The 20,831-nt window shown below is 45.0% G+C and overlaps 2 protein-coding genes across 2 annotated transcripts in view; one reads left to right on the top strand and one right to left on the bottom strand.

The window, feature by feature from the left end:
* Positions 1-2,984, bottom strand: part of cbl (Cbl proto-oncogene, E3 ubiquitin protein ligase) — a 210,544-nt gene extending 207,560 nt beyond the window's left edge. Inside the window, exon 1 of the mRNA XM_078199115.1 lies at positions 2,629-2,984. Coding sequence (XP_078055241.1) covers positions 2,629-2,784 — 156 coding nt within the window. The 5' untranslated portion in view covers positions 2,785-2,984. The remainder of the gene's footprint in view (positions 1-2,628) is intronic.
* Positions 2,985-15,200: 12,216 nt separating this feature from the next.
* drc12 (dynein regulatory complex subunit 12 homolog) lies at positions 15,201-19,312 on the top strand. The gene is made up of 3 exons (XM_078199219.1): positions 15,201-15,307; positions 16,018-16,148; positions 18,848-19,312. The coding sequence occupies exons 1-3, from the start codon at positions 15,217-15,219 to the stop codon at positions 18,974-18,976; spliced, it is 351 nt and encodes a 116-aa protein (XP_078055345.1). The 5' UTR covers positions 15,201-15,216; the 3' UTR covers positions 18,977-19,312.
* Positions 19,313-20,831: the final 1,519 nt, after the last annotated feature.

Raw genomic sequence — 20,831 nt, 5'->3', positions numbered from 1 at the left:
ACAATAATATTCTATTAGCTTTGCTAATTACTTGCTTGTAGTCTGTGTATTAGCCTTTTGTGATTTATGCACTAGGACACCCTGGTCCCTCTGCACCTCAGCTCTGCAATCTCACTACTTAGATGAGAAGCTTCTTTTTTATTCTTCCAATTTCACATTTATCAACATTATATTCCATTTGTCAGATTTTTTTGGCCATCTCTTAACCTATATCCCTTTGTAGCCTCCTTACGTCCTCTTCACAATTTACTTTCGTACCTATCTCTGTGGTGCCTGCAAATTTAACAACCATACCTTCAGTCCCTTCACCCGAGTCATATATAAAAATTATAAAAAGTTGACGCCTCAACACTGATCCCTGTGGCACACCATTCGTCACATACTGTCAACCAGAAAAAGACCTATTCATGCCAATTCTGTCAGCTAGCCAATCTTCAATCCATGCCAATATGTTACCCCCTACAGCATAAGCTTCTATTTTCCACAAAAAACTGTGCTGTAGCGCCTTATGAACCTTTCTGTAAAGCAAAGTACAATTCATCCACCAGTTTCCTTTTACCCACAGAAAATGTGACTCTTTCAGAGAACTCCAATAAATTGGTTAAACATGATATCCCTTGCACAAAACCACGTTAACTCTGTCTGATTGTCCCGAATTTTTCCAAGTGCTCTACTATAACATCTTTAATAATGACTAACGTTTTCCTTATGACAGATGTTAGGCTAACTGGACTGTAGTTTCCTGCTTTCTGCCTCCCTTTGTGAATAAAGGTGTTACATTTGCTATCTTCCAATCTAATGGAACCTTCCCCGAATCTAGGGAAGTTTGGAAAATTAAGACCAATTTATCAACTATCTCATGAGTCACGTCTTTCAAAAGGGTGAAGTCCATTCGACCCGGAGATTTGTCAGCCCACGGACCAAACAATTTGCTCAATATCGCTTTCCTGGTGAGTCCCTCCCTCCTATTTCCTGATTTACAGCTATTGCTGGGATGTGACTTGTGTCCTCTATAGTGAAGGCCGGTATCACCACAGCTACTTTCAATTATCAATTCCCCAGATGACTTTCTATAGGAAAGGTCAATCGTTCGATATGAAGAAGAAACTTCAGTTCCTGGTATATTAAACAGTGTTGAATAGATCACTTTACTAAAGTTAACTGAACTCTCACAAGACAAAAGCTGAAGCTGGTTCAGAAATCTCTAGACAATGCTAGTGAAAGATTACACACCCAAGCAGTGTAGTAACTGGGTTAAATAATTATACATTCTGCAACAACATTTACTCTCCCCAATCTCGTAAAAGAGTAGTTGCATGTATACACAAAAAATCAGCAAAACTGATTGCAAATCCATTGCATTTAGCAAAGAGTGACATTGTTTGACTGTAGGACAGACCTCATTGCAACTCAATGAGACTTTGTAGCCAGGCATACCAGTTGTGGGTGTTTTCAATGCTAGTTTAAAACTTTACTGCATCATGCCAATATCCACAAATTTGATGAACAAAAATAAAATCCGCTTATCAATTGCTTATCAACCTGGACAATGATAATTAAGTGAGTTGAAACACATTGATTTGATTTGTCATATGTATTAGTATACAGTGAAAAGTATTGTTTCTTGCGCTATACAGACAAAGCTTACCATTCAGAGAAGTAAAGGAAATAGTGCAGAATGTAGTGTTCAGTTATAGCTAGGGTGTAGAGAAAGATCTCTGGTCTTTGGTACCCACAGTTATAAACCCACAGGGCTAATGCATCACAAAAGCAAAATACTGCAATGTTGGAAATCAAAACAAAAACTGCAGGAAATACTCAGCAGGTCAGGCAACATCTGTGGAGACAAACAGAATTAACCTTTGAAGTCTGTGACCTTTCACCATTCCTCTCTCCAAAGATGCTGCCTGAACTGCTGCATTTTTCTAGCATTTTCTGTTTTAGTAACACAGAGGATGTGGTTGAGAAATAGTGCAGCACCAGTGTTGCATATAGATCTGGCATGCTTTACAGACACACGCTGCCTTAAATGCTAGCAACAGATCAATCCTAAACGAATCTTAATTCTATAATGTATGTGTATACTTTACAATTTGGACACTTTAGGGTATTATGGTATTAATTTTGAATTATTTCAAATCTCTTTCAAAGAACATGAGAAGATCGAGACTTGTTGCGATATTTATCCATCTATATTAACAGTAAACCATTTCTGTTTGCGTCCAGAAACACTAACCCTCATTAATGTACAACCAGAGGGAATGTCACTGCAATGTAGCCGGCACCTTGCCCATCAGTTTGCCTTTTCACACCTTCTCCTCTCAGTGAGAATCAGTCCTGACCATGTCAACTCTGGCCAATGCTGTCCACAGGGACAACCTTTATTCAGATAAGAAGCAGTTTATTTATGAGCTGGCCAACTTTGCCTGGCTCCCGGTGCGGGTAAAATTATGATAATCGCTGGGGCGGGGGCTGGGATTCACTGACCCCCCCGGGGCAGGGACATGGCTGGAGGGAATGTCCCTCCCCGGACACTGGTCACTCTGACTGACCCAATGATGTCCGAGTCGGCCACACAGTCAGACTCTCTCTCTCCCGCCCGCACACACCCCCCCCCCCCCCCCGTACCTTGTCCATCAGTTTCCAGCATTTCTCCACCGCCCTCTTGTCCACGATGCCGGCCGGTTGGTGCTGGTGTTGATGGGGTTGGAAGGCGTCCTTCACCAGCCCGATGAAGCCTCCGGCTTTCCTCAGGTTGCTGCCCCGAGCCGCCGCCGCCGCCATGGACACCCTCAGTCAGGATAAAAAAAACTCCCCCTTCTGTAAACTTTCTGACAGGAAAAGGGGGCAGGGTTCGGTCCGCGAGGGGATTCGGGGGCGGGTTTACCTCAGGAAACTCTCCGCTCGCCGCTCACATTATTTTAATTTTTAAACCCAGCCGTCGCCGCGGAATTTCGCTTCAGCTTTTTTTCCTTCCGCTCGTCCCGCCCTCCGCGCGCGGCCGCCGGCGCCGGGGTCAGAGTTCACCCAGGGGGGGGGGGGGGGGGAAGCGGACGGCGCAGAGAGGAGGTGGGTGGGGTGCGCGTGCGCGGTCCGGGCCCGGCCGCGAACCTGAAGCTGTTCGCGGGGGCCGCCATGTTTCATACTGGCGAGACGTTGTTTACATCGGAACAAAAGCAAATTACTGCGGATGCTGGCGGGCTGCAGATCTGCCGAAACATCATCGATCATCAGCGTTGTTTTCCTCTCACTAAATACTACCTAACCTGCTGGATAATTCCAGTACTTCCTGTTTATATTGTTTCCATAGGAAGAAGCTATTCCATTCGAACTTGGCTGATCTGTATCTTAATTCAGTTTACCCAGCTTGGTTCCCCAACACTTACCGCTTGTTTAATAATAATAATTTTAACTAAATCCTTTGTTTAAAATAAACCTTTTTCTTCTTGTTTAATAAATCTCATCAATATAACGACATTATCTTTCCAAAATAATGCTGCTGTTTGTAACTACTCCTACCAGGAGATCTGCTGTCATGCTCTGTCACACTGGTCTGTCTTGCACCATCCTCACACATCCAACTGTATCTGGTCTGAAACCGCTCTCTTATATCCATCACCCAACTACACCTAGGAGAGATATCTGTAGCTTTTTAGCTCTGATTAAATGGCCGAAACGCTGGCATTTTCTTCTCTTAAGCGTCACATTATAGAGTTCTTTGTGCTCTTTTAATTTCAAGCAGCTCTTCAACCTGTCTTATGGTTTGTAAATTGATTTCTGTAGAATGCATCTTAACATCCACATTTCAAATGCTTTTATTTTCTTCACAGATTCTTATTTAAAAAGCTTATTTATTTATTAGTCACAAGTAAGGCTTACATTAACACTGCAATGAAGTTACTGTGAAATTCCCCGAGCTGCTACAGTCCGGCGCCTGTTCAGGTCAATGCACATAACCAGCACGTCTTTCAGAACGTGGGAGGAAACCGGAGTACCCGGAGGAAACCCACGCAGACACGGGGAGAACGTGCAGACTCCACACAGACAGTGACCCAAGCTGGGAATTCCTGGCGCTGTGAGGCAGCAGTGCTAACCACTGTGCCACCGCTCTGATGCAGACAGGAAGGTGGATAGAATGGAATATCTGATGAGATTTATTTCCTTGTTGCAGTAAGACCAGGGCAGTATCATGAACTTACTGAGCATCAGATGTTTGTTCATTGTTCTTTAATGAGTCAATGCACAGATGTTCCAATTCTGCCATTTCCAAACATGTCTCAATTTCGCCAATATAATTGAAATTGTTGCTGAGGTACATGGAGACCAATTTCTTCCCTAAGTGAGGAAAAGTACCATTAGATACCAGGAGTGCGAACAAAGCAGGATATACTGGAAGAATGTGGCCAGCACTGCTCAGTCCATAGTCTCCACATGGCTTGGGGCACACTGTTTGGGGAAACTTGATGAGCCCTGACCAATATTTCAATCCAAAATCTTTCCAGAATTCAACCAGTCGAATTATTCAAATCCTAAAATGAAAAAGGACAGGAATTCTAGTGGGGCATCAACAAACAATATGGATTATTCCGTGGCCTTTGCATTAACCAGGAGGTGGATGAATAGAGATACCTGTAACCTGGGATAGTCCTAGTGCATGGTGTCACTTAATCAGCGCTTTGATGTGATTTGATTTTGATTTGATTGATTATTGTCCCATGTACTGGGATACAGTGAAAAGTATTGTTCCTTGCGCACTATGCAGACCAAACATACCGTTCATAGAGTAGAGAGGGGACTTCTATCATGCTCTTTACAAAGCTAGAGATTTTCGGGACAGGAGACCATTCATCCCATTGCGTCCTTGCTGGCTGATAATGAGCTATTCATTTTCAATTCTTATAGAATCATAGAAACCCTACAGTGCAGAAGGAGGCCATTCGGCCCATCGAGTCTGCACCGACCACAACCCACCCAGGCCCTACCCCCACATATTTTACCCGCTAATCCCTCTAACCTACGCATCTCAGGACTCTAAGGGGCAATTTTTAACCTGGCCAATCAACCTAACCCACACATCTTTGGACTGTGGGAGGAAACCGGAGCACCCGGAGGAAACCCACGCAGACACGAGGAGAATGTGCAAACTCCACACAGACAGTGACCCGAGCCAGGAATCGAACCCGGGACCCTGGAGCTGTGAAGCAGCAGTGCTAACCACTGTGCTACCGTGCCTACTGTGCTACTTGAGCCTGTATCCCTATAGACTCTGTGCCTCAAGTGCATGTCCATCTGCTTTTTAAATGCAATGAGGGTTCCTGTCCCTACCATCCTTTCAGACAGAGAGTTCCAGACCCTACCACTGTCTGGGTGAAATAAGTACTCAACTTTCCTGTAATCCTTCCATCAATTACTTTAAATCTATACCATTTAACAGAAATAGATCCTCCCTAGCCACTATATCAGGCCCCTCGTAATTACCTTCTCAGCTTTCCCGACTCGCTACTCTTGGTAAACTGTTTCAATCTTGTATTCAATAGTGATTTTAGAAAATAATCTTACACTGTGAGAAAATCCCATACAGTATCTGCACAAGGTTGTCTTTTAATGACTCAGAATATTCTGATGTTGAAATTACACAGTTGCATTAAACAGCTTTATTTGGTTAAAATATTTTTCTAAATAAAGTAAAACGACAAAGATCATTGCACCGAAAGGTTTATTCCTTTATTCACTGATTGGCAAAGGGTTTCATCCGCCTGTCTGAAAGATGGCGCTCGGTCACCTCCACTCCCCGAGTCAGGCTTCGGTATCCAGGCAACCAGCGCTTGCGCTGCTTAGCAACGTCAAACACTGATACCAAATCCCCGTCTTCCTGTCGTGCTGATTGGTGGAGTGGCGTGACTGACGTTCTGATCCAGTTTCTGATTGGTGGCCTTCATGTCAATCATAAGACATCCTGTCAAAGAATCGACTGACCCAGTCCTGGCAAAAGCAGCATCGACCCTCCAGACTGTGTTTGCGTAAATATCTTTTATATAATTGCAAATAGATCCATTTTGTTCTTAATCAATTTCTACAAGTTATTAAATGTTTGCAGTTGTTTCTATTGATTTGATCAAAATTTAATAAATTTCATTTTCTGTTTAATCTTTTGTGTTTTTCTGGTCGCATATAGAATGTTAAAAATATTCACAATTTCTTATTTTAATTTATCTGCCCCTTTCTGCTTGGATTTTTTCCATAACTGAGTGGATTTTGGGCGATTTATTTATTTAATCCTTTTTGTATTTGTCCTTCAAATTTCTTCACTCTGTGACTTCCCTCCTGACTTTAATAGTTGTCTTCTCAAAAGTGTACAGGAAATCAATGGTCCCAATTCTCCAACACTCATTGGGATATTGATAAAGATTTTTAAATAAGCGTTTATCGTTGTCCAGTGATGGGGGTAGGAGACATTCGAAGTTCAGCCAGACTGACCAAGGGGCGTCTCTATTTGATCCCGGTCTCTGTTCAGCTGAGGCCGAGGGAAAAGCTTTAAGCCCATCTCCTTAGGCTTGAGAAGGTTAACGAAAAAAGACCAGGGCTTGTCGCTGGTCAGTGTGCAGAGAAAGGTGCGTGTGGAGGGAATGTGGGTGCATGGAGGGTATGTGGACAGAGTTAGAGGTCAATAATGATGTCCCCACACAGCTACCAACTTGCCAATAATCAGTCTCTACATTCACATGTGAAGGGTACGTGGCTACTTGTCTGAGATGCTGGAGGTGGCTGCACTGTTACCCCAGGAGAGAACAGCCCTGTCCGCACAGGAGGGAGGTCACTAGAGCAAAATCACACACAAGATGCAAAGTAAAACATACTTGCATTTATATCAAAATTTCACGATCTCAGGACATCCCAAAGTGCTTTACAATGAAAGGAGTTTTTTGAAGAGTATTCGCTGTTGTAATATTGGAAACACAGCAGCCAATTTGCACATAGCAAGATCCCACATATAGCAATGTGATATGTCCAGATAACTTGTATCTAAAGTTAAAGTTTATTTATTAGTCACAAGTGGGCTTACATTAACACTGCAATGAAGTTACTGTGAAATTCCCCTAGTCGCCACACTCCAGCGCCTATTCGGGTCAATGCACCTAATCAGCACGCCTTTCAGACTGTGGGAGGAAATCGGAGCACCCGGAGGAAACCCACGCAGACACGGGGAGAATGTGCAAACACCACACAGACAGTGACCCAAGCCGGGAATTGAACCCAGGTCCCTGGTGCTGTGAGGCAGCAGTGCTAACCACTGTGTCACCATACCACCCCCATATCTGCCGTATCTGTTTTATTGATAATGATGGAGGAATGGAGATTAGTCAGGATACCGGGGACAAGTCCACAGCTATTCTACAAAATGGTGCCATTGGAATTTTTGCATGAAAGAGCAAACAGGATCTCGAGTTAAGAGTTTCATCTGAACGACAACACCGACAGTGTAACACTCCCTCAGTACTGCACTGGGAGTGACAGCTGTCTCTGGAGTGGCTCTTAAATGCATAACCTTCTGACTCAGAGGTGCGAGTGCTACAGCTGACAAACACTGACAAAAACACTGACAAATATCACTGCCACTTCCAGCCTTTTCCCCAGTCAGATATGTTTCTGTTGTTTCTTTGCAGTTTCAGAGGAAAATGCCGCCCAAGAATAAAGGGAAGGCGAAAAAAGTGAAGAAAGGAGCAGAAGGTGAGTGAAGAGCTGAATAAATGTCAACATCCAGCTCGGTGAGTTTGGTTCGTTCCTCACAAGCACATTCCAGTGCGCTGATCAACAATACCAGGTCACCAACCTTGATCACCTTGAGGAGGTTGGAGAGGAATCACAGAGTCTTATGTCCTTATTGGTCCAGAGGGTTTCATCTCCATTTTGTTGCCTCACTGGGGTTTTGGGGGGGGAGGGGGGGTGGGGGTCGCAGAACATCTGAGTGTGGGGAGGGAGAGGTAGGAGAACGGGGGGGGGGGCGGTAGAAAGTGTCTCACCAGCGATGATGATGTGGGCAACGTTTGATAAACCAGCTGGCCACTTGCTGCCTGTCAATTGTGTTAATCTAGGACCATAAGCATTAATCCACCCATAAATATTAATGTGTGTCAGTGATGGAACTGGACAGGTTAGATGTGGGAAGAATGTTCCCCATGTTTGGGAAGTGCAGAACCAGGAGTCGCAGTCTAAGGATAAGGCGTAAGCAATTCAGGACTGAGATGAGGAAGATCTTCTTCACTCAGAGAGTTGTGAACCTGTGGAATTCTCTACCACAGAAAGCTGTTGGGGTCAGTTTGTTAGATATGTTCAAGAGGGAGCTGGACGTGGCTCTTGTGGCTAAAGGGATCAAGGGGTCTGGAGAGAAAGAGAGAGTGGGATACTGAAAGTGCATGATCAACAGTGATCATATTGAATGGTGGTACAGACTCGAAGGGCCGAATGGCCACTCCTGCACCTATTATCTATGTTTCTATGAGTAATAAAGGCTGGGATTGCCCAGGGCTGCCCACGCCCTGACAATAAAAATATTTTTAAAACACATCACTATATTTACCTGACAGCAATTCATTCGTAAATATCACTGAGGATCTATTTTGGCAATTGGCAGCCTGACATCAGCAGTGTAGATGATGTGGAGACACAGCCATGTCCCGCAGCCTGGCATCAGAGTGGAGATTTCCACTCCATCTGACGAAGGAGGAGCGCTCCGAAAGCTAATGGCATTTGCTACCAAATAAACCTGTTGGACTTTAACCTGGTGTTGTTAAAACTCTTACTGTAATCAGCAGTGTACACAGTCATGTCCCGCAGGCTGACATCAGCAGTGTACAGTAAGAAGTCTCACAACACCAGGTTAAAGTCCAACAGGTTTATTTTTGGACTTTAACCTGGTGTTGTGAGACTTCTTACTGTGCTTACCCCAGTCCAACGCCGGCATCTCCACATCATCAGCAGTGTACACTGCCATGTCCCGCAGGCTGCCAGACAGACTCGATGTCAAGAAACCCACGCAAGAGCTACAAGTGTAGCAGAATCCACAGAGGAACTGTGGCTACAATGCGATGGAGCCGAGCTCAGTATTCAGAACACGAAATCCACTCAGTTACTTTGTTCCTTCTTCCACCCTTCCCCCATCACAGAATCTCCAGAGTCTGGGGACAAGCAGTCGGCTCCCAGACAGACAGCGGGTGGCATCACAGTGTGAAAGCTAAATGGTGGCTTCATAGCCAGAGAGGGGTCAGACAGGGAACTGATAGTCAATTCATTTCAAACCTTGCTTAGATCACGAGCACTGTGCACAGTTCCTTTTCTTCGCTACAAATAGGATACCGCAATGCTGCAGAAAATGCAAAGATTTGCAAAAAAATGTTAACAATAAATGGAGAGGATGTGACTGTCAGGAAAAGACGGAATAGGTGGGGCTCCTTCCTCTAGAAAAGGAGGTCGGAGAGAGATCTTTACATTTATCCAAGGGTTCGATGGGGTGGGTGCATCCACTCGTGAATGAGTCCAAAATAAGGGCGCAAAAATATAAATCAGTCGTTAACAAATTAACAACAACTTGCATTTATATAGCACCTAAAGTCTAATAAAACCTCCCAAAGCTTTTCGGAGCTACGTTATCAAATAGAGATATTACGGCGGCTTATCAAAAGGTTGATCAAAAAAGTAAATTGTACAGAATGCCTTAAAGCAGAGATAAGTAGCGAGTCAGAGAGATTTAGGAAGGGAATTTGATCACATAATGAATTTAGGACTTTTTTTTACAGATAATGATGACAATGTGAAACCTGCTACCACATGAACTGGCTTAAGAGAGTACAGTAAGAAGTTTAACAACACCAGGTTAAAGTCCAACAGGTTTATTTGGTAGCAAAAGCCACACAAGCTTTCGGAGCTCTAAGCCCCTTCTTCAGGTGAGTGGGAATTCTGTTCACAAACAGAGCACTACTGTTTGTCTCTGTTTGTGAACAGAATTCCCACTCACCTGAAGAAGGGGCTTAGAGCTCCGAAAGCTTGTGTGGCTTTTGCTACCAAATAAACCTGTTGGACTTTAACCTGGTGTTGTTAAACTTCTTACTGTGTTTACCCCAGTCCAACGCCGGCATCTCCACATTAAGAGTATTACAGGATGTAGGGAGAGTCTCAAAGCACACACAAGTAGAAAAGAATCGAGCTCACTTGGACAGCGTGGGAAGTATTTAGAATGGGAGGAGGGAGGTATGGAGAACAAACACCAGTACAGGGGAGGGTGGTGGTTTTGATTCCATAGATTCTGTTTAACTATTGCCTGAGTGATAGAGTCTCTGTGGGACCCATTGTTGGCACAGCCAAGGGAGGCTCAGAATAAATCAACTGATTTGCAATTTTATCAAGAAAATCTCTCTGTCTCTTTCCCTCTCTCTCTCCCGTCTCTTTTCCCCTTTCTGTTTCTTACCTCTCCCTCTGTCTCTTTCTCTCTCTCTCTCTCTCTACCCTCTCACCACAACCTTTGGCCTCTCTCCTGTATCCCCGTCACTGTTTCTCATGTTACAGGAGCCAGCATTGAGGAGAAATACAAGAGGACAGTTCATCAAGTGGAATCACTGAAAGATCAGTTGGGTAAGAGAGAATATTCGAGATCTAAAACTTGAAATCAGGTTTGTCTCTCATTTCTATTTGTCGGGCTGAAGGGATGAACGGGTAAATGGTTTTGATGAGGCTGGAAAAAAGGACTTGCAATTCCACATAACCCCTATTGTTGGCTCCACTGACTGTCTTTCTGCAGTTCACCGTCACCCCCAGCTGCCACATCCCAGTAGTGCAGCTTCTCGAAATTCAGATTTTTAAACAAAGAAATGGCTTCAGCGCAGCTTTCTAATGCAGCTATAAAGAGAAGAGATCCGCATTAAAATACAAAACATGAAATTAGCTTCTCTGTTCCTTTAAAACACAGTAAGAAGTCTCACAACACCAGGTTAAAGTCCAACAGATTTATTTGGTAGCACAAGCTTTCGGAGCGTTGCTCCTTCCTCAGGTGAGTGAAGAGTTGTGTTCACAAACAGGGCATACATAGACACAGACACAATTTACAAGATAATGGTTGGAATGCTAGCAACGCTCCAAAAGCTTGTGCTATCAAATAAGCCTGTTGGACTTTAACCTGATGTTGTGAGACTTCTTACTGTGCTTACCCCAGTCCAACGCCGGCATCCCCACATCATGGCTACCATCGACGCCTTTAAAACACTCCAGTGTAGAGGGAGCTTTACTCTGTATCTAACCCCGTGCTGCACCTGTTCTGGGAGTGTTTGATGGAGACAGTGTAGAGGGAGCTTTACTCTGTATCTAACCCCGTGCTGCACCTGTTCTGGGAGTGTTTGATGTGGACAGTGTAGAGGGAGCTTTACTCTGTATCTAACTCCGTGCTGTACCTGTCCTGGGAGTGTTTGATGGGGTCCCATCTGACGAAGGAGCAGCACTCCGAAAGCTTATGGTATTTGCTACCAAATAAACCTGTTGGACTTTAACCTAGTGTTGTTAAAACTCTTACTGTGTTCACCCCAGTCCAACACCGGCATCTCCACATCAGTGTTTGATGGGGACAGTGTAGAGGAAGCTTTACTCTGTATCCAACCTGTGCTGTACCTGTCCTGGGAGTGTTTGATGGAGACAGTGTAGAGGGAGCTTTACTCTGTATCTAACCCCGTGCTGTTCCTGTTCTGGGAGTGTTTGGTGGGGACAGTGTAGAGGGAGCTTTACTCTGTATCTAACCCCGTGCTGTACCTGTCCTGGGAGTGTTTGATGGAGACAGTGTAGAGGGAGCTTTACTCTGTATCTAACCCCGTGCTGTTCCTGTTCTGGGAGTGTTTGGTGGGGACAGTGTAGAGGGAGCTTTACTCTGTATCTAACTCCGTGCTGTACCTGTCCTGGGAGTGTTTGATGGGGTCCCATCTGACGAAGGAGCAGCACTCCGAAAGCTTATGGTATTTGCTACCAAATAAACCTGTTGGACTTTAACCTAGTGTTGTTAAAACTCTTACTGTGTTCACCCCAGTCCAACACCGGCATCTCCACATCAGTGTTTGATGGGGACAGTGTAGAGGAAGCTTTACTCTGTATCCAACCTGTGCTGTACCTGTCCTGGGAGTGTTTGATGGAGACAGTGTAGAGGGAGCTTTACTCTGTATCTAACCCCGTGCTGTTCCTGTTCTGGGAGTGTTTGGTGGGGACAGTGTAGAGGGAGCTTTACTCTGTATCTAACCCTGTGCTGTACCTGTCCTGGGAGTGTTTGATGGGGGACAGTGTAGAGGGAGCTTTACTCTGTATCTAACCCTGTCCTGTACCTGTGCTGGGAGTGTTTGATGGGGACAGTGAGGAGGTTTCGCTTTGGCGCTAACCTGTATTGTGCATGCTTTTGGAAATGCCGACACTAGTGACTGAAAGCATTAGTCTGTCTTACCTGGTGAGTAGAAAGTGTCAGTTGGATTATAGGTTCTGAATGATTTTTTAATCCTTAAATACCAGTTCTGCGGAGGGATATCGCAAGACAGGCTTTACTGGTTAAAGAGGAATGGAAGGCAAAGCTGCAAGTTCTCAAGAATGATTTGAATGAGGAACAAGATGCTAAGAAGGCAGTACATTCAGGTAAGCGGGAGCTGTAGCTGAGTTTTTAAAAATTCATTCATGGGACATGGGCGTCGCTGGCTGGCCAGCATTTATTGCCCATCCCTAGTTGTCCAAAGGTAGTTGAGAATCAACCACATTGCTGTGGCTCTGGAGTCACATGTAGGCCAGACCAGGTAAGGACGGCAGATTTCCTTCCCTAAAGGACCAGATGGGTTTTTCCTGACAATTGACAATGGTTTCATGGTCATCTGTAGATTCTTAATTCCAGATTTTCTTTATTGAATTGGAATTCCACCATCTGCCGTGGCGGGATTCGAACCCGGGTCCCCAGAACATTAGCTGAGTTTCTGGATTAATAGTCAGGCGATAATACCACTAGGCCATCGCCTCCCCCTGAATTTAGCAACAGACCATCAAGTAGAGTGGGATAGGGACAACTCTGATAGGCTAATGAGGAAAAGCCTCTATGGAGCATGACAGTTATGGGACCTGACCCTGGTTTTTTTTTTACTCTTTCACGGGACGTGGACGTTGTTGGCTGGCCAGCATTTATTGCCCATCCCTAATTACCCTTCAGAAGGTGATGACGGTGAGCTGTCTTCTTGAACCCGCTGCAGTCCCTGAGGTGTAAGTATATTCACATTGCTGTTAGGGAGTGAATTCCTGGATTCTGACTCAACGACAGTGAAGGATATTGATAGTGGGGGCGGCAAGGTGGCACAGTGATTAGCACTGATGCCTCACAGCGCCAGGGACCCGGGTTTGATTCCCGGCTTGGGTCACTGTCTGTGTGGAGTTTGCACATTCTCCCCGTGTCTGCATGGGTTTCCTCCGGGTGCTCCGGTTTCCTCCCACAGTCCAGAGATGTGCAGGTTAAGTGGATTGGTCATTCTAAATTGACCATTAGTGTCAGGGGGACTAGCTAGGGTAAATGTGTGGCGTTGCGGGGATAGGGCCTAGGTGGGATTGTGGTCGTTGCAGACTCGATGGGCTGAATGGCCTCCTTCTGCACTGTAGGATTCTATGATTCAGCTGCGGTGATATCATTGAATGTCATGGAATGATTATTAGATTTTCTCTTGTCGTAAATGATCATTGCCTGGAACCTGTGTGGCGTGAATGGTCCCTGCCACTTATCGGTCCAAGCCCATATATTGTCCAAGTCTTCCTGCATATTGCCTCTTCATAATCTGAGGAGTTAAAAACAGTGCTGAACATTGTGCAATCATCAGCAATCACCCCCACTTCAGACCTTATGATGGAAGGAAGGCCATTGATGAAGCAGCTGAAGATGGTTGGGCCTAGGACACTACCCTGAGGGACTCCTGCAGTGATGTCCTGGAGCTGAGATGATTAACCTCCAACTACCACAAACATCTTCCTTTGTGCCGGGTATGACTCCAACCAGCGGAGAGTTTTCCCCTGATTCCCATGGACTCGAGCTTTGCTAGAGCTTTTGACCGAGTACTTGGTCAAATGCTGCCTTGATATCAAGGGCAGTTGCTCTCACTTCAGCTTTTAAGTTCAGCTCTTTAATCCATGTTTGAACCAAAGCTGTAATGAGGTCAGGAGCTGGGTGACGCTGAATGGTCTGCGCTACATTAGAGAATCTCAGCTGGAGCAATGGTACAGAGCAACAAAACCTCAGTACACTGGATTAGATAGAGAGGGCATTCCTTGGGTGAAAGGGTTTCTCTGTGTTAAGGGTGTGGGGGAAGATTCTCTGGGGAAGCGGGAGCTCCCCAGGTTGAATGGGGTGCCTCCAGGTTGGAACAGGTATTTTCTAAGTTAACTAAGGTATGGTTCCCCTTTAGGTTCAGTGGTTCCTGCATGTTTGATTGTCAAATGAAGTGATGATCCAGCTCAGGTATGAAACTTTCCAATGCTGAATAGCCCAATGTAAAATATAGGCTCAGAAATGAAAAATGTCTACCTGGGTGAGATAAAAGCCATCATTCGAACCTCAGCCTGAGGTGGCATCTCAGGGGCAGGTAATGGGAACAAGAATTTCAGGTGATTAGTTACTTTGTTAATTGAAATTGATTATTGAACTAATACATCCAATGGATCATTTATGCAGTTGGGAGGGTGATGAATTCACTACTGTACATCTGGATATCCAACCTTTCATATTCCTAGTGGTTTCAGAGTTAAGAATCAGCCTCGATCTATTGTCAGGTCCTTCTGAAGGTTTCAAAAATGCTTTCAGTTGCTGCATTAGATCAAGTGTTTCATTAGTTTAAGACCAGGCTTGGATAGCAGGAGGGAGAGAGAGCAGAGCACAATGTCCTAGTCTCTGCCAGGAGCTACAGCTTTACTCCCCCTCTCTGCTCCCCCTCCCAATATAAAAGTTTATCCTGTGTGCTGCTGTAGAGAGTCACTAACTATTTCCGATTAAGAGCTGCATTAGTATATCATATAGAGGAATTCCTGTGCCTGGAGACAAAACCAGGGTCTGGTGGAGATTGATACTGATGTGACCTTGGGGGAGTCAGGGGAAGTGGAAATCGGTCCAATGTGAAATAAGAGCTGTAAACAGTTCCTGCATTGTGTAACCGCCCTCATTCTCTCCGAACCCCAGATATGACCCGTCAATACAAGACAATGCGCTCTGACATGGACCTCCGAGTCCATCAGCTGGAGATTGAGGTCAGTCGCCTGCAGCAAGAACTCAGTGAGTGCCGGTTAATATCACAACAAACATAACATACTGCAGACCAGTGACAGCACTGAGGGCATGAGAATGAATGGTTGGAGCTTGTGTGGTGTGTAGTATGTATGAGTGTGACTAGGTGGCACAGTGGTTAGCACTGCTGCTTCATAGCGCCAGGGAGGGTTCGATTCCCAGCTTGGGTCACTGTCTGTGTGGAGTGCACATTCTCCCCATGTCTACGCGGGTTTCCTCCGGGTGCTCTGGTTTCCTCCCGCAGTCCGAAAGATGTGCTGGTTAGGTGCATTGGCCCTGTTAAATTCTTCCTCAGTGTACCCGAACAGGCGCCAGAGTGTGGCAACTAATGGAATTTCACAGTAACTTCATTGCAGTGTTAATGTAAGCCTTACTTGTGACTCATAAATAAACTTTAACTTTACTTTTGAATGTACATTGTCTGTGTCTGATTGCAGTGTGACTAACTATAATGTAGTGTATGTGTCCAAATGAATGAACATGTGGAGTATAAACTAATCACACTTATACTCAGCTTGGGTGTGGAATGGTGTGGAATCGCTGTGCCAGGCCTGTGTGGAGCTGTGCTGGGTTCTGGCTGGATATTGCCGTGCTGATTGTGCAGTGGGGCTTTGCTGGCGTTTGGTTTAGTAAGGAGGAGGAGTGCGGAGTTGAAGGTCACACATAGGGACTCATTCTGTGATTTGCTTTACTGCCAGAATCATGTCAGCAACAGTTAGCAAGAACTCAGGAGGAGAAGCTACAGATCATCAAGGAGAAAGATTCCACCATCAAGGAGCTCCAGAGCAAGATAGACAACATGGAAACTGAGTACGAGGTCATCCTCCATGTAGGTAACACTGTCGGGTCTGTGGGGAGTATTGTAGGAGCCCCTTGTCTCAGATACAGTTAAGATGCATTGATAAAGTGTCTCAGGCTCAGTGGAAACACTGCCACCAAAAGATTAAGGTTCAATTTCCACTCCAGAAACTTGAGCACATAATCCAGAAAAGTTATAGTTTATTTATCAGTGTCACAAGTAGGCTTACATTAACACTGCAATGAAGTTACTGTGAAAATCCCCTAGTCACCACATTCCAGTGTCTATTCAGGTCAATGCACCTAACCAGCACATCTTTCGGACTGTGGGAGGAAACCGGAGCACCCGGAGGAAACCCACGCAGACACGGGGAGAAGGTGCAGACTCCACAGAGACAGTGACTCAAGCTGGGAATCGAACCTGGGTCCCTGGTGCTGTAAGGCAGCAGTGTTAACCACTGTGCCACTGCCCTTAATGACCCTCCAGTGCAGTCTGAGGGAGTGCTGCACTGTCAAAAATGCTGTCTTTCAGATGAGTTGTTCAAGTGAGATCACGTCTGCTCTCCGACACTATTTAGAAAGAGAGTTCTCCCTGATGTCCTGGTCATTATTTATAGAATCACAGAATCCCTACAGTGCAGAAGGAGGCCATTTGGTCCATCGAGCCTGCACCGACAACAATCCCACCCAGGCCCTATCCCTGTAACCCCACGTATTTACCCTGCTAATTCCCCTGACACCAAGGGGCAATTTACCATGGCCAATCAACCTAACCTGCACATCTTTGGAGTGTGGGAGGAAACCGGTGCACTCGGTGGAAAGCCATGCTGACACGGGGAGAATGTGCAGACTCCGCACAGACAGTGACCCAAGCCGGGAATTGAACCTGGGTCCCTGGTGCTGTGAGGCAGCAGTGTTAACCACTGTGTCGCCACAAATCTATCTCTCAATTAATGAGATTAAAAACTGATTATCTGGCCGTTACAATTTGTGGGATTTTGCTATGTGTAAGTTGGCTGGTGAATGTCTGACATTGCAAATAACTAAAATTCTAAAGTATTTGATTGGCAGTATAGTGATTTGGGATATCCTGAGATTCTGAAAGAATCTACAGAAAGCCAAGTATTTCAGTCTGTTGCTTTCTGTCTCTATAACAGAGCTTTAAACACAAGCAGAATGAGGTTGGGAAGTTCAATGTATGAGACAGCAAGAGCGGCAACTTCTTAGATACTTAATACAGAAACAGACCATTCATTGCATGAGGGACCTCTTCTTACCCCTACATCATCTTACCTTGTCAGTATATCCTGTTATTCCCTTCTCCCTAATGTGTTTATCTAGGTTCCGCTTAAATATCATCTCAACCACTCCACATTCTCACTCTGGGTAAAGAAGTTTCTTCTGAATTCCTTATCGGATTTAGTAGGGACTATCTTTTATTTATGGCCCTATGTTTTGGATTCCCTCATAGCAGGAAAAATCTTCTCTGCATCTACCCGATCAAAATCTTGCATAATCTAAAGTTTCTATCTTGACATTTCTCTCTGTTGTAAGGGGCAATAAGAGCAACCCAATAGTCATTCAATGAAACATTGCCCCTGAATTCCCCACCCTATAAACTCTTCCTCCTCTCTGCTTCCTCAGTGTGCTACATTCAAGATACATCGCACCGACCTTAGAATCTCACAGAAGGAGGCCTTTTGGCCCATCATGTGTGTCTGGCACTTTGAAAGAGCTATTAGTTAATTAGACAGTTAGTCCCATACACCTGCTCTTCCCCTTTGGTTCTGAAATTTTCAAGTATTTTAGTGTTTGGGGAGATGGTTAGTTCGGTGGGCTTGGACGGCTGGTTCATGATGCAAAGACATCAACAGTACGGGTTCAATTCTCGTACCAGCTGAGGTTATCCTCAGGTTAAAACCACCACCAGTCAGCTCTCCCCCTCAAAGGGGAGAGTAGCCTATGGTTATCTGGGACTATGGTGACTACATTTTAGTGTTCAATCATGGGATATAGGTATCACTGGTAAGGCCAGTACTTATTGCTCTTAAGAGGTGTATGGAGGTCTTGTGGTGCAGTGGCTATCATCTCTGTCTCTGAGCCAGAAGCTCCAGGTTTGAGTCCCACCCCAGGACTTGATGGCTAAGGAAGGTGCGTTCATAATGCGGCCAAACAAGTTCAGTGTCAACCTAGAAATCCTCCCAATACTCCAATGGCTGGCAGAAGAGGGAGAGATATTCCTGGTCAGCCATGCTTGATGCGGAGTGGTGTCCCTCAAGCAATAGTCCTCTGGTGACAGACTAGCGACCTGTTCCAGGAATAACTAACTATGGAAGCAAACGGAAGTCTGCCTTAGTGAACCACTAGGTGCGGGAAGAGAATTGGAATTAAGAAGGTGGTATTTATAGTGAGTATTTATCCAATTGCCTTTTGAAAGTTACTATTTAATCTGCTTCCATTGCTCTTTCAGGCAGCACATTCCAGATCATTCAGTGAGTAAAATAATAATCCTCCAGTACACCCAATCCTTCTTTAAAGTTTACCCAAACATGTTCTTATCATGATGGAACTCTCGGCCTCCTCAGGATCCTCTTCTTCCTCACAGTCTGCAAATCGATGAAACCCCCAGCTCAAAGAGCAGCTGATTAAATGTTATTTTCTTGTCCAGGGTGCTGTGGAGTCTGTGAACAGTGAGACGCATTAACCTCTTTCCTTCTCCTCCTGATACAGGACAGCCTGGACATGCTACTGAACAAGCTGGAAACGGCCAGACTCCAGTGGGAGAAAACAGCAACCAGTTTCCATTTGGAACAGAAACAGAAACTGCTGGAATTTGGGCTCAATCCACTGGAGATTTAAACCCTGGGGAGCTGGTGGATATTTGATCAGAAGCGCTCCCCAGGCATCTCTGACTCTGACTCAATTTCTCCATTTCCAGCAGTCTCCTGTCGGACCCAGTTCTGGGAATGTGATGCGTGAGACTCTCACTCCCGGATTTAGACAAAATATTTCAACAACTGGAATTTTAGTTTTAAATATTTTTCTGATCATTTAAAATTGGATAATTAATCTGGGGTTGGAACCCAATTTAAAGCAGGAAGCTGGGCAAATAATGATCCTTACCGTACTCCTCATATCCCACTGTAAAATAAAGGTTCAAAAATACTTTTGATCTCAAAATCCATCTTCCCTCCTCAGCTGTAATTTCTTTTATCATTTTTAATTAACCAAATTAAAATACTTTTCTGGAAGTGATTTATAATTAGTATCTGACTCATTCACATGTGCCACACACACACACATATACAAACACACAGACACTCACTCACAGATTCACATACACACAGACACACACACATATAGACACACATACTGACACAGACTCACATACTCAAAGACTAACACACACTGAAACACACAGACACAGTGGGTGGGATTTTCCAGCCGCGCTCGCCCCAAAACTGGAAAATCCCACCCAAGGTCAATGGACCTTTGCACGGTCCACCCACCACCCACTACAATTCCCATGGTGGGCGAGATAGGAAAATTTCCCCCAGTGACACACACAGATAGTGACACACACAGACACAGTGACACACACAGACACAGTGACACACACAAGCACACACACAGACTCAACACACACACTAGGACACACAAACATGCAATAACACACACACCCTTTGACACACACTGACACTGATACATACACTGACTCACAAACACAATGACACACAGGCTGACATATGCAGACACACACAGACCCACCAGGAGACACAATGACACACTAGCACACACTGTAACAGTAATTCTTAAACCCAGAGTGTGCAGAGACTTTCCAAGGAACATGCAAAATAATTGAGTGGCGGCAAGCTATGGGTTGGGTTTTAGCTGGGAGCAGGAGGGAAGCGCATCCACCAGCTGTCTCACCTAGAAAAGGAAAGAGTATGTAGGGACTGACCCTGACATTTAAAAATAAATACCAATGTTCTTAAAAACATTATTAAAACCCACATTAATCATAGAAATCCTACAGTGCAGAAGGAGGCCATTCGGCCCATCGAGTCTGCACCGACCACAATCCCACCCAGGCCCTACCTCCACATATTTTACCCGCTAACCCCTCTAACCTACACATCCCAGGACTCTAAGGGGCAATTTTTTTAACCTGGCCAATCAACCTAACCCGCACATCTTTGGACTGTGGGAGGAAACCGGAGCACCCGGAGGAAACCCACGCAGACACGAGGAGAATGTGCAAACTCCACACAGACAGTGACCCGAGCCGGGAATCGAACCCGGGACCCTGGAGCTGTGAAGCAGCAGTGCTAACCACTGCGCTACCGTGTCACCCTAAAAGGGAATGGCCCGTACGGGGACATACACGCAGCAGCTTCAGATTATGGGCATTTTTATGGGTATTGTTATTTAAATAGAGATCTCTGATTACTCATCCATCTGAAAAAGGTTCTTCAAAGAAAGAAGTTTGAACCACTGCATTAACAACACAAAAACCAGTCTCCACACACACCTCATAACTGATATAAACTCACTTTGCATGCTGTCAGAAATGCATTTTCACAGTGACAGAAGCACAAGCTCACAGAAGGACAGACTGACTCTGCAGTACTGCATTTTCTGAAACTACTTGATATTTAGTCCCATGTGAGAATGTCTGTACTACTTACCTTCAAGAAGTGGCAGCAGCACCACT

Source organism: Mustelus asterias, chromosome 27 (assembly GCF_964213995.1).
Source record: "Mustelus asterias chromosome 27, sMusAst1.hap1.1, whole genome shotgun sequence".
In the NCBI taxonomy this organism is placed as follows: domain Eukaryota; kingdom Metazoa; phylum Chordata; class Chondrichthyes; order Carcharhiniformes; family Triakidae; genus Mustelus; species Mustelus asterias.
Note: the sequence above shows the minus strand (reverse complement) of the source record. Positions and strands in the feature narration are given on the sequence as shown.

Bases quoted from the DNA above. Each gene is read 5' to 3' on its own strand.
- drc12 (XM_078199219.1), top strand. From the start codon at position 15,217: ATGACCCGTCAATACAAGACAATGCGCTCTGACATGGACCTCCGAGTC. The intron at 15,308-16,017 runs GTGAGTGCCGGT...CTTTACTGCCAG, and splicing joins TCGCCTGCAGCAAGAACTCA to AATCATGTCAGCAACAGTTA. The intron at 16,149-18,847 runs GTAGGTAACACT...CTCCTGATACAG, and splicing joins AGTACGAGGTCATCCTCCAT to GACAGCCTGGACATGCTACT.